At 39.6% G+C, this 14,798-nt stretch overlaps 1 protein-coding gene across 2 annotated transcripts in view; it reads right to left on the bottom strand.

Moving 5' to 3' along the window:
* LOC125902787 (phospholipid phosphatase-related protein type 4-like) overlaps window positions 1-14,798 on the bottom strand; it is a 115,381-nt gene that overhangs the window by 66,112 nt on the left and 34,471 nt on the right. For both annotated transcript variants that reach the window (XM_049599385.1, XM_049599386.1), the window contains exons 2-4: window positions 5,872-6,057; window positions 785-914; window positions 374-569 (exon numbers count right to left, since the gene is read on the bottom strand). In XM_049599385.1, coding sequence (XP_049455342.1) covers window positions 374-569; window positions 785-914; window positions 5,872-6,057 — 512 coding nt within the window. The remainder of the gene's footprint in view (window positions 1-373; window positions 570-784; window positions 915-5,871; window positions 6,058-14,798) is intronic.

Genomic DNA, 14,798 nt, shown 5'->3' with positions numbered 1-14,798 from the left:
CACGTCCTTAAGGTAATCTTAACATATTTCATTTGCAATCTCATCACAGTAGAGCAGCCATGTTGTCACCAGTTTATGTTGTAGCACATGACCTTGGCAGTGATGATGTAGAGTATGCTAATATTCAGCTCATATTTTCTATGTTTCAGTACATGTCCCGAGAGCAGATTCGTAACCATAACAACAGAGAAAACTAGTCTATGGCTGCAAGCTACAAGTGTGTGTGTGTGTGTGTGTGTGTGTGCTCAAACTGCACATTAAAAATGACTCCATAAACACGCACTGAAAAACACCCACACACATCCTCTGACACACTCACTAGTTCACTCGTACACCCTCCCACACTCACTGGCTTTGTAAAACTCAGCCTTACCTCCCAGCATTGATGAGCCCAGTGTCCTGTCCAGAGCAGATATCCTCCAGAATAAAGGCTTCATCACAAGTGGACATGTTAATGTGGGTCAAGTTGGGTTTACAAACATCCAGCCAGTAGGGGGTGTGTTGACCAGTGGACAGCTGGAGGATATCAGTTATCAGTGCTGTCACACACAGGCCAAAGATATGGACACCTGTAAAAAACAACATGTTACAACATAAAACAGTGGATTAGTTAGATTATAACCTTGTGCTTCTTTAACAATGGTAATGTGTTTTCAGTCTGTGTCCACTCATGGTCTGACAGATGTTATTATTATCTTACAGCTACTGTTGGTTTCTGTGTCTGAGATTCAGTTCTTAACAACATGCATATAATCAGCTGTGTATAACGCATGTGTCCTCCCACCTATGAAACGTACAGCCCTGCGGATGTAGGAGTTAAAATTACAGCCTGCGGCGTTGATGTTGGCCTCAGTCTGTGTAGCTGATGACCTCCTGGAGAGATAGCAGTACAGAATGGCCTCTCCTATAAGAATCTACATACAGACACAGAGAAACAAAAGATTGTTGACAATGCAGATTTTGTATTACCAGATAAATCTGTCTCACAGATCTGCTGAATGCATTAACTCGACCATTCATTGATGCAAACATCCCACTGTCATGACTGAAAATGACAGTCTATGCTTTTCTTCATTTATTTAAACAATAAGTAGAAGATAAAATGCAAGATTTCACGAAAAATTCCAGAGATTTCAATCCCAGAGGAGGAAGACTGCAAGATGTTCAAGAAAGGCTAGTAGTAGGATTTTTTTTATTTTTTATTTTATTTTTGATGTGACAGCTCTCTGATGTAGTTTCTTTAAATGAAAGATTGAACTCCCCCTCCAGATACCTTTTAGTGTATGTAGAAATACTAATTAATCTATGATATTTTGTTTAACAGGCTTTTGCCACATGAAAAGTAAAAGAAAACTAGAATTACCACACTGCAGTTTTATGCCCCCTCACACACCAGTCAAGTTTCTGTTACAGTTTACATCTATACCTGTGAAAATATGACTGCTTCACACACATCTTCCCCCAACAGCACAGAAGATCTATACAATCAGCATAGTTTCAAGGTGGACACTCACAATTAGTGTCACCAATTAAGTATCTGACCAAATGTTTTCCCTTCTGCTTCTCAGGTATGATGTTGAATAATGTTGAGTAAAGTGTTTTTGCAGAACATATGATGTCCAGTTAAATTGACCTTTTGAATATAAAATGTCATCACTTCAATTATTTTATCTTATTAGACAACCTCTCACCCCTCACTCTCTGCTTTCACCAGCGCTGGCACGGCACTTCTAGGACTAGACCCCAGAGCGGTTGACCAGCGATGGAGCAGTGTACACCAAGATGGCTAGCGTTAGTGTTAGAGGAAACATGGGAGAGATTCAGCCATACATGTCTGAGCCTTAGTCAGACCCAGACTTAGATGAGGAGTCTGCTGTGCACCAAAATCAGCAACTAGCAGACGTATCAGAATAGAATGAAGTTAGCATCCTGTAGCTTGTAACTGCCAGTGGCTGATGCAGTGTAAGTGGTTGTGAAACATACAATAATATCTTCCACGATGTTAAAGTGTGTTCAGATTGGTCTGCACACACACACTTTGCCATCAAAACTTTCACTACGCTAATGCTAATTTTGCTGTCTGTACTGACAAGTCCACTCTTCGCTGGCTGTTTCAGGTTTCTTTGCATCTAACCTCTCTAGAAAAACATAAATAATGAAAACATGTTTACAGTAATACTTCAGAAAATAGCATTTAAAACTTTTTACATTTATGTTATGATGGCAGTGTTTGTTGTGCTAGCACTGTCGCCTGATACAGTAGTGTACTGTGCTGATACAGTACAATGGTAAATGATAAAGGGACCAGCACTTGTATAGCGCCTCTCTCGTCTTTTGACCACTCAAAGCGCTTTTTACACTACTGAGTCACATTCACCCATTCACACACAAATTCACACACTGGCCGAGGCTACCATACAAGGTGCCACCTGCTACTCAGTAACCATTCACATGCTCTCACACACATGGAACAGCCATCGGGAGCAATCTGGGGTTCAGTATCTGAACTGGACTGGACTGGAGCTGGGATCAGACCGCTGATTGGTGGACGACCTGCTCTACCTCTGAGCCACAGCCGCCCACAATAAAGCCTGGTTTCCACCAAACACTTTCAGTATGGTACCTTTGGAACCAAAAGTAACCCTTCAGACATGGTTCCTAAACCCTAGGTCCGTTTAGCGCTTCAACTGCAAACAGTACTCTTAAATGTGCGTGGGGTTGTTGTCACTCACTGCTCTGTCCAGCACTTGCTGTATTTCCTCATCACCAGTGACACAAAGCAAAATTTGCGCCTCATTTATTGTCCACGCAGTGGGGATGCATGCAGACATTTTCAGAACAAAACAGAAGAGGCCAGAGTGAGAGTCTTTTTCGATGGGATACTTAAACAAAGCAGGTTCAGGCAAGTGCAGGGGCATAGTTTTGCCGGAGCCCACAGGAACGGATCCAAGTGAGGATTAGAATATGTACAGTTCATCCAGTTCAAATTAATATATAGTTTTAAACAATTGAAAATCCACTCATTACTAAAAGTGTATGTCATCAAAGAGAGACAATACAAACTAAAGAAACGATCAAAGTTGTCATACTGAAATTTAAAGTGGATTCAAGTTGTCAGTTCATGCATTGAGTAACCTTACAGGTAGATGGCCCACCTCAAAAGTTACCAGCAGACTATAGCTGCTGTGAGAAGCAGCAAAACATCCTTTCATTTTATAGTTATAGTTTACTAATATATGTAAGACTTGCCACGGTATGAACACTGGTTACATGAGCTTCAAAATTAGCCACAACTCAGTGCTAAGCAAGAGTGCCCATCTGCTATTGACCAATCAATGGACTGCAGTGTTTCTAGCTCCATCTTTAAGTACCAGATATGTGTGCTAGGTACCCCAACAGAGGGGTGACCAAAAATGGGACGGTAAGGAATGGTTCCATTGGTACCATCCACAACTTTTCACATTGGAAATGGAAAAAATGCGTCCTGAACTGAACATACCAGACTGCTTGGTGGCTTAACTGTCTGATACACTAATGCCAGCTGTGGACAAAAATAACAGTAATGTTTGGGCTGTACTAGCAGTTATCAATTGCTTACCAGATTTTTTAAAAAGCCCTGGGGGGAAGGTTTACAAAATTAGAAGTAATTGTATACTAGATTCTACGACCTCTTTGAAGTCATAGAAATTCTTAACAGGGAATTTGCAGTGTTTAATGGTTATGTTTTCCTGTTACATACCACAACAGCAGCTTTGGAGTGAACTGAAAATAGAAAGAAAGTCTTTACTGCGAGTTGGACGAGGCAATTTCACTCCACGTATGGCAGTTAGTTTAAAAGTATTCTAGTCAGCATAGTTAAAATGACTGGCTTATTCCCATCAAATGGTTGTGTTGCATGGTAACAGCTTAGTGCTTTCACTTGTACTTGTCTCAGTGTGGTCAGACTCCCACAGCATTATGGGCACATTTTTAAATCTGCAACATGTACAAGACCACCTCTAAGTGTGGGAAGATGGCTTTCCCTTTAAAACATCAGCTACTATGTGTATTTTTCCACAGTTGAATGTAATGAATTAGTCAGTCAGAGGAGGAATACTTAGTCACCTGGTATATTTATGGTTTATTGGTGTTAACAATAAAGCATAAGAAGCAATAGTTCATAGAAATAGCTTTAATAAGGCTTTTGTCTTAGTGTGGACACCAGCTGAGTCCCTGCATGTATAGACAGGTTTCTTGTATACAAGCAGCCAGGGGACAAAACCACTTTGGTTGTTGCTCACAAGACTGTAGTCAACCATTGTAATCAGTGGAATTTGCATTGTTTGTAAATTCTTGTTGACTCGATAATAAAATGCAGTTTCAGAGATGGATCTGTTGTCTTTTATTTGTATATTAATACATCATTAAGGAATAGTTAGCTAACAATACTTGACTAGTGACCTATGGTTATCAGGTCTCAGAATGAAATTTGGCAGGTTATTCACATAAATGTTTAGCTACAAGGAGATAGCCAAATCACAAAAACTTTTATGGCTGATATGTTGTATGAATTTCACTCAGCTTACGTGGTCTTGGTTGTTGAAATTATCAATCCTTTCCTTATTTGACATAGGCTATGTTTACCATTACATGCACACTAAAATTCCACTATTATTCCAAATGTGACAATATTCTGAATGTGATGCGAGTCTTATAAACAGCATATTCTGTTTGAATATTCCAAATTAGGCCTTTTTCCTATTCAACTATGGATTCATCACCCTCCTTAAATCATGCAATCTCTAAGGGGTCTAATTGCCAAGGACTTTTCACATTTTGCATTCTATGTGCACATGTTAATAAATATTTTTTTACTACTAATTATTTTACTATTGTGGTGCACCTCGCATTTTGCAGTTTGCAAAACACTTTCTGTGTGATCAGGGCCTATGATATGTAGGATATGCCAATATCATTCAGGTTTTTTGGAGAATACTTTGGACATGTATATAGCCCATTCAGAATATTCATCTCTGTTGGGGTTTTTACCACAGTTTGTGGCACATGGCCTCTTGCCTGTTTATGGATAGCTCTGTGTGTTGGAGTCATTGTACACAAACCACCTTGCCAAGAATTTGAAGGTTGGAGTACAGATGCATCCCCAAAAGAAAAGCCAACATTTGTGGTCAGACGCAAAGAAGCAAAATAACAAGCAGCTCCAATTCCATATTTTGATGTGATGAATGGCATGTTAACGCCCGTCTTGTTTACATATTCACATATTCATTTTCATTAGTCATTTAAACAGCTTAGTGTGAATATTGTCATTTTTTGAATAAGGGCAAAAATATAAAATATATTTTGTGCATGTAAACATACCCAATATCAGGAGGTAGTTTTAATGTTAGTGTCACTACACCAACTGACTATTTCAAAGTAAAAATATTAATGACAAGGCTACTTTACAACCTGCCACATCTGAAAGAATTTTGTCAGCAATTGTAAACCTACTGTATAAGACATGAGATCAGTGTGACAGCTAGCTAGCAATGTCTGGGACAGTGTGGAAATGCCTTGCATCAATTACAAAGCGTAGGTAACATACAGCACACACTGTCACTGACTTTAGGACCCCCAATTTGCCCTTTTAATGGCCTGGATCCATAACGTCCTCCTGTTCTTAGGAAAGGGACGTGATCCCCTCAGAATATTAGACATGTTCCATCTATCTTTTCTGCATTTGATGCAGTTTACTGCACAACATCTCCTTATCATCTCTGTGTTGGAGCTTGGCTTGCACAGAAACCCGTCTATAATCACAGTCCTGAAACCAGTTGTTGAGTTAGCCACATGTAGATGTTACTGTGAGGTCCAGTGTGGAGATTTACTCACAGTGGCGGTGGGAGCGGCGAAAGCTAAGCTGAAGAGCAGAGGCAGTGGGCAGACTTCCTGTCTGGGCAGGATGTAGGGCAGAGACAGACTGCGGTCACTACAGCTGTAACCAGAATGCACCGGCTGGAAAATATCCGTCAGCTCCAGGAAATAAAGACTGACAACAGAGGAGGCCAGGATAGGGAGCTGCAGCAAAGAAACAAAAGAATACAAAAGAATTAAGAAAATAGTTTCAAAATCTCATGTTTATCAGGGGACTAGGACTGGGTATTAAATTTGTCAGTACTTATGCTGCTGTGACACCCAAGTTTCTGTGCTGATACCAAAACACAATACCTTACTACTAGGAATTTACACATGCTTTTTTACAAAGTTTACAATTTTTTAAAAATATATTTAATAAAAGAAGCTAACCTTGTTACATTTTTGAATGTCATCTAAAAACAAGGAGCTCTACTAGAATTTAGCCTAAATATTCCAAATCAATCCAGAATGTGTCTAATCAAAGTAGAAAGAGTACAAATTGACAATGACATTAAATGGCAGGTTTAAGAACTTCAAAGTTTTAAATACCTCGTGCTTAGGTCATGTTTTGGATGGCATAAAAAGAGCATTGAGATTTTATGCCCAGCCACAGGGCCCGCTACACACTGACACTAGCAAAGACCAGAATGATGTCCATCAAAAACTGTGAATGCAGAAGTATTAATTTGACAAGAAAAATGTACTAACAGGACAAGAAAACTCCAGCCTATAGGACTGTTTTCACACCAAAATTATTATCATTATTATTATATTATTATTCTGTGGTTCCTCAAGAATTTTATTCTTATCAAGGCAGCAAGCCTCTGCAACAGTTTTTAAATCACACACAAAAACATCAACCAAGCTTCAGTGATATGAATGTAGTAGTTTTTAACAGAAGTTTTGAAGCCCAGATTTTGGGTTAATACCAGCCAGTTTTGTTAGTTGGTTGTAACGGGAAAATTAAAATTTGTTCAACAGGATAGTGCCGTTGTATCAGCCACTATGGCTAACTGTCATTGGCTTGGACCATGTCAATCAATGTCTCCAAACATGAATGTTTTTTTTAATCTTAATATGCCTTAAATGGCACAATACTTTCACGCAGGACGACAACACAGTTTCTACACAGCATGTTAACAGGGCAGCAGCTTCACATCTTAACTACAATCAGTAACTACAGCCACTGTAGTTAAGTGCATAAGGCAGAAGAAAATATGCAGTTACACATGTATACTGTTGACACTCCAACTTCTATTGGAACAAAATAATACAAAATATACCTTTGTAGTCCTCTGAACACTCAAAGTACTTTCACACCACTTGCCACATTCACACAATGGTGGCCAACGCTACCACACAAGGTGCAAACCATTCATACACCATGGACAGCCATCAGTGGCAATTTGTAGTTCAGTATCTTGCCCAAGCATGCTTTGATATGTGGACTGGAGGAATTGGGGATCAAACTGACAATCTTGTGATTGTCACAAGCCGCCCCCCCCCCAAAAATCATACATTCAATATTGAGATATTCAAGGTTTTCCTAGTTCACTTCAACACAGACACAGTTTACATAGCTAAAGTGGCTGACACCCTTTGGTTGGTTGGCTGGTTGGTTGGTTGGTTGATTGATTGGTTAGTCAATATGCTTTTGTCCGATCAAATTCTCATTGGTCAGACAATTGCTGGTGTTACTTTCATAAGGCCATTTGTCCACCAAAGCCCATTTCCCAGTTGTTGTTGTAGTTTAGCACTTGTACGTGTACGTGACAGTTGGTCTTGGGGTATTTTTCCTGCCCTTCCTCCACTGTGATTGAACGGTTGGGTAAAAAGTGACAAGCGTAGCGTTTTACCCAAAAGTAACTGCCCCAAGCAAGGGAGCTCAAGTATCTCAGGGTCTTGTTCACGAGTGAGGGTAGAATGGAGCGTGAGATGAATCAGCCATTTGGTGCTGCGTCTGCAGCGATGCAGGGGCTCTGCCGAACTGTCGTGGTGAGGAGAGAGCTGAGCCAGAAGGCAAAGCTTTCAATTTACCGGTCCATCTATGTCCCAACCCTCACCTATGGTCATGAGCTTTGGGTAATGACTGAAAAAATGAGATCATGGATACAAGTGGCCGAAAAGAATTTCCTCCAAATGGTGGCTGAGCTCAGCCTTTGAGACTGGGTAAGGAGCTTGGACATCTGAAGAGAGCTCTGAGTAGAGCTGCTGCTCCTTCACATCTAAAAGGGCCAGTTGAGGTGGTTTGGGCATCTGATCAGGATGCCTCCTAGTTGCCTCCCTTTTGAGGTGCACGTCCAACTTATTTTTCAAACAGGAACATGAATATTTTCCAAAGTCTCAATAAAGACACCACAGTTCATGACTGAATTGCAAAGCTTCTAAAAGGGACTAAATGTTAGTCTCCCTCATGTAATGTTCCACAAATATTTAACGTTTGTAACTTTCTGACATATACAAAATCGCCAAACTCAGACTTAAGGCTACCAGGCCCCACCCCCCACCCCCTATCGACCACTTGATTGGTTGATGTGTAGGTAGAATTTCAGCCAACCAAGATTTTCTTTGGTTGACTACAGCCCTAGGAATGATGAGCTCTTTCTGCTTCTGGTAACCCTATACCTGTCAGGTAAGCAGCACATACATACACAGACAAGGACACACACCTGTAGTGCACACAGAGGAGTATAAAAAACTGAATTGAATTTTAATGAATGTAAAAACACTCCGCACAAGGCAAAATATTACACTGCAAACCACCATGAGCAGAAATAATTTTACTTACTGCACTTAAGTCTGTGATACAGAACATATACAAAGTAATGCCAGGCATGAGCATCAAATAAATGTTGGCCAGTGCTGGCATAAGGTGACTGCTCCTAGTGTCTTCAAAGAAATCCTGATCAAAGGACACCATTTGCACAGGATGTGAGTTTCAATATTTATCAAATCTAGGCTGAAACAAAAGGTGTTTTATAATAAATAGTACTGGTAGACAGGGATTCATCTATTCTGCTCATTTTGTTTGCTTTTTTTTGAGCTGGAGGAAAAACAAAAGGATACATACTAGATATTCTAAAAGCATTATAGACAAGGGTATCAGAGAAAGCAACACCAGTAATTTCAACCAGTTGATAGAAGCTTCTCTGTTTGCTGACGGCCATCCTACAGCCATGTCAGAGCTGTGTTCAAGTCCCCTCCAGTCAAAATGTATTGCTTGTAGTTGCTTTACTATGCACAATGATATATGCGCAGAGTTTGACAACAGAGGGCTGTTTCACAACCATTTGCCAAATGGGGGTACGTTTTTCAGTTTTAACACATAACCGTACCAGCACGCTTTATGACATCACAACTAGTTTGGAGCCAGTCATGGGCAAGTATGCAGCTTACACATGAATGATATTGAAAAATTATTGAGGGTTATATATTCATAGATTTTAACTTTCAATTAGGGAAAATAAGTAGGCGAGATAAGTGTTAATTATCCGACAATATGTTTCAAGGATGCAGCGGTTGCATTGTGCCTCACAGCCAGTGGTGGTTCTAGCCTAAATGGCGCCCTTGGAGACACCCCCCTATGGCCCAACATTACCCCCTGCCACCCTTGAAGGTCAAGTTAATTTTATTTAATTTTATTTTCTATATAGCGCCAGATCACAACAGAAGTCATTTCCTATAGAAAAGGTCTATACCTTGTCCTCTTATTAAATGAACTGAATAGCCTTGTTATTTATTTTATTTACACCACTGCATGTCATTTCTGTCTCTACATGGTCGCGCCTTTGTAAATCTCCTCTGCTCTCTGTATCGCGCACAGCAGAGTTCCGCCCCAATGCGCGCACATACTACTGCACTGATCAGAAGAACACTTGCAGCTAAAACCTCACCCTTCTGGCTTTCCTTGCCACAAAGTCCTCAGTGAGGACACCGCCCGTTCCAATAGAGAGGTGAACCTCTGCGACCTGTACTGGTAAAAAGTAGTTGCTGCTACCACCAGCAACTGTGGCTGCTGGGTAGTCTGTCAACCAAGCAAAAGATCAGCAGTTCGATCCCCAGCTCCTCCAGTTGGGTCCCTCATCCACATCCATGGAGGGAGTGGGGGTGAGCACAATCACTATGCAAAGTTTTATACTTCGTGCAAATATAGTCCAACTAATCCCATTTCCATGTGTATTTTGTATCTACTCTGTCTACTCTTTGTCATATTATTTTGAAAAGCAGAGGAAGTCACATGTGTGTCCTTGGCTGAAAAAATGCAATCCAATAAATGATTGAAGAAATATAAAATCAAACACTGATTGATGAAATAACTGCAAGGTACTAAATTGTAACGTCAAAGCAGGAGAGAACAAATATTGTTTTCTTAATTTATTCATTTAGTCTCGAGGCTACTTTAATCAAATATTGGTGAAATTGTGTGCAGAACTGAAATTGTGTAAAGCATATGGCTGTCAACTCTCAGTTTTCAAGTTATACCCAATTTATGAAATTGTTTAGGGACCATTAATACACCATTTTGAAAAATATTATTCCTTTGTCTCTTGTTAAAATTGAGCTCAACTTTGGAGCATTATTTGGTCCCCTTTCCAAGAACATAGCTTAACATGGTTGGTACCAATGGATGTCCCAGGTCCTGGGGCATCTATTGGTGTCTTGTCTTGTCTTCACTGTAGCTTTAAAACTGAGCCCAATACAGCAGATTTTATTTGCAAATGTTTGTCTGACTAACTCCTCACTTAATGCTCTGCCTGTCAAACCTACTGCTTATTTACATTTTTTTGACAGACATTTGGCATTTGCTTCTCCACCCCTTTAATTTTCTTGTTCTCTCTGTGCCCTGACTTTACTTTTAAGAGTCCCTGATTCTTTTAGCAGCACTTGAGAGCTCTGCGCATCTGAGCATTGTCAGACTGCACTGACAGGCAATTGACAAGCAATTAATATGTTTCCTTTTTTTCTTACTATTTTCTAACATTTTATATACTAAGTAATGGCTTTGGCTCAGACAGTAGAGCGATTTATCCACTGTTTCGATCCCCGGCTCCTCTAGTCCTCATGTCAAAGTATCCTTGGGCAAGATACTGAACCCCAAATCACTTGTGTAAATATTGAACTGAGTAAGATAAGATAAGATAAGATAAGATAAGATAAGAAGGTAGCGTAGTAGAGTTGCAGGTAGCACCTTGTATGGTAGCCTCAGTGACCAGTATATGAATGTGAATGTGAAAAAGAGTTTTGAATGGTTGGTAGAATAGAAAGGCGCTATTCAATTCAATACAATTCAATTCAATAGAACTTATTTTATCCCACAGGAAATTCTTGATTATCCTGAAGGAAATTCTTGATTCCTTCCTTCTTACCTAAACAAGTGAATGTCCATTTACCATGAAATGAAAACAAAAATGTTGCTACATGGATAAAGAAAACTGTTGTTAGGTGACTGGTGGCATTAAAAGCAGAATGATTGTTACCAAACTCTTTCCTAGACCCCTGCATAGATGCATCATGACAATCCTGAAAAGAATGTCATGTTCACTTTATTGCTCTGTACTAGCAAGATTTCAAATTGCAAAATGATGGATATTGCTTGTATGTGAGTGTGAGACTGCACCGTGCCCTGATTCCCTGCTGTTCAAATTATCAACTACATGATCTGCCCTTTTGCCTGAGGTGCACACATTTCTGACTGCAGGAGTTATGTTAAGTGTTGTCATTGACTGTGAAATGCTCTCTTTTTCCACAGCCTGTATGCCAGGATGAACCACCAAGGTTGCTAGTTTGTTATGATTCTTAGAATTGCACATTTACAAATTATTTTCTTTTGACACCATGACAACACCAAGTATTTAAAGTATTTAAAGTCAATATGGATAAGAGTCTAAAAAAAATAACAAAATAGAGAGGTAAATTTGTTTTTTTGCAATGTCTACAAAGAGTCATGCTAGTGGCTCTGAGGCTGTGCTGAGGCACAGTGGGGCTTTGAGCTAAATGCACGTCGGCATCGCAAAATGCTCACAATGAAAATGTTAACACGCTGTTTAGCAGGTATGATGTTATCAGTGTTCATCCATCCATCTCAGTTTAATGTGTTAGCATACTAACTTGAATCAACACTAAACGCTTAGTCCAGCTGAGGCTGATGGTGATGTCATTAGTTTTGTAGGTATTTGGTCATTAACCAAGGTATTGGAATGGCACATTAAAATGGCAATAGATGAAAAAAAATAGAGGATCATCAAAGTTATTACAACTGATCCTGTGGGAAATATGCATGCCTGTACCAAATCTTGTCAGACATTTCGCAAAAAAACACAAATGTTAAGCTTATGTTGTGCTAGAGAAGAAGACAGGATCAACAGTGTCATTTCATTTCATTCTCTGGGTAGCATGAATGCAGTGATGTTGATAGGTTTTCAATGTAGTGACTCCCCGAGACCCATAGGTGGTCGTTTTCGAGTGGGTCCGAAATAAAACTTAATAAGTACTAATAAGTACCAAATAAGTATAAAACTTGTGCTTGACGTCAAAAGTCTATAATAATGGTTATATTCAAATATGCTGAAATCCCAAATCTGAAAACTTAATTTGAAAAACCTTAGAGTGTAGGTTGTATGTCTCTTTATATGCAGTCTATGTACAAAACATACAAATGTAACATCTTGAGCTGATCAAAGAGAGCACCAAAATCACCCACCCAGTATTAAGTGAAGCAGAATCAGAATCAGCTTTATTGGTCAAGTATGTGTGCTAGGGTTGTCACGATACTAAAATTTCAAACTCGATATCGATACCCAGGAAAATATTCGATACTCGATACCATTTTCGATACAGCAACAAAAAATTAAGAGGCATGTCATTTTTTAAATAAAGATCAGAACAGTAACATCAATGATAACAACAAAAAATCCCCCCAAAATAAATAACAACCAGAAACAAGATCTGTCCATACAAATGTATTTATCTACAGCCCTGTTTATTTTCTGTGCTTCTGGTGAATTGGCACCATATTTTTGTTGCTGATCAAATAGAGTTGGTAGTTTAGGCTCAGGATGCTCCTGTTTCTACCTCACTATGTGATCAGAGAACCAGGGGTTAGGGGAGAAACCACACGTTTTTTCAGCTCCAATCTGTGACTTTACAGTTAACATAACTTTTCAGACACACATCATTGTGTTGTCCTGTTAAACTAACATTGTCTATTAATGTTACAGACGGGCATGACTGAGTTTTCTGCTTAGCTCCCACATTAACGTTAGAAGTTATATTTTAGTTTGATGCTGGCGACACCAGCTGCTAAGCTGCTAGTGAGGGGAGGGGCTGTACCTGCCGTCTGCAGCGTGCTGTGTTCACTTCATTAAATATTTCCAAAGAGCGCTTTTTCCTTTATCATTTTTGACCAAAACTGGCTGCTCTGATCCTCCTGCAGCTGCACTGGCCATATTACAGCAACAGAAATGTGTGTGTGCATGCACAGTGACGACAACAAGCCGGGTTGCAGCGAGGGCTCTGTGCCTGCCAGACGCTGCCTGCACAGCACGTGTCCGTCGGACCCGTCACGCGCACCCGACAGGCGTTGAGGTGGCGTGCACTGTTAGTATCGATACTTTTGTAAATTAGTATTGTATCCGGATACAGCGTTTGAGTATCAATACTTTTCAGAGTATTGATACTTTTGACAACCCTAATGTGTGCACATAGAAGGAATTTGACTCTGAATCAAATATGCTTGTGATATCAAATGAAAATCATGAAAATTTAAATAAACTACTGCATAAATCTAATAGTTTAACATTTTGAGTAATATATTCTCTTTCTTTTTGGGAAGAGATTTTATATTTTCCTTTCACTCATTGGGATTGTAACAAAACAGGATCTCGGCATCTAATGTTCTGCAAACCACGGACACATTAAATTTGCATATTATGTAAATGTTGAAACCTAACGTTTCAACAAGACTGTGGATATACTGAATGTATAGGCACAAAAAATACTTGGTTATGGTTAGAAAGAGATCATGTTTTACCATAAAATACCCTGTATGGGTGGCACAATCCTGGCAGGAAAAGCAGCAATGTCTAGGCAACAATAAAAAGGTGCAGCAAGCATTTTTTACTTGTGGCATTTGATTTATATATATATATATATATATATATAAATATATATATATATATATATATATATATATATATATAAAGGCAGCGCTGTGCACTCACCTGCAAAATGCTTTCTGTGTGATTGGGGCCTAACATTTAAGATTTTGGCAAAGCTCTGGAAAAAAAGTAGAGACCGCTTACTCTGCAGCAAAATCTGGGGACCACAACATCCCCAGAAGTAGCCTACAATGCACATTGACAGGCAATTCAAAAAACAAAGACTGCTCAACTTGAAGCAGTCTCCGACTGATGATTAAAATCTCTGACTTTCAGGGGGCAGCCCTTCTTATTATGGAAACTGATTTATCAAATTAGGACTTATGTACTGACAGTTTTATTTGGTATAAATGTGAGACATTATTACTGTAATTCAAGTCTTTCATGGTGCTTTTTGGCCACTCCTTAACAGCAAGAATAGATGTGCATCGAAATCTGAATGACAGCTCATTTGACCACTGTAGTGCTGTTGCACTGTGCTTCTGTCTCGTTTGTGCGTATGCTGTAAGTAACGTCAGTAGCAAATTTTGTGAAAATGCGCAAAAGAAAATGCGAATTTATGCACGTTTCCATTCATTATTGTATTGGGAGTCAACAGGTCGAGCAGAAGGTGGCGCTTCTCATGAAAAATAAAAATGCAAAAGAACACCCGTAGAAGAAGAGGGCGCCGTGAGATGACGTCATTGAGAGCGTCTCATGTCCACAACTGATGTAAACAATTACCGGCACATCCATGACTACGGCGAG

This window comes from Epinephelus fuscoguttatus, linkage group LG15 (genome assembly GCF_011397635.1).
Source record: "Epinephelus fuscoguttatus linkage group LG15, E.fuscoguttatus.final_Chr_v1".
NCBI classification, from domain to species: Eukaryota; Metazoa; Chordata; class Actinopteri; order Perciformes; family Serranidae; genus Epinephelus; species Epinephelus fuscoguttatus.
Note: the sequence above shows the minus strand (reverse complement) of the source record. Positions and strands in the feature narration are given on the sequence as shown.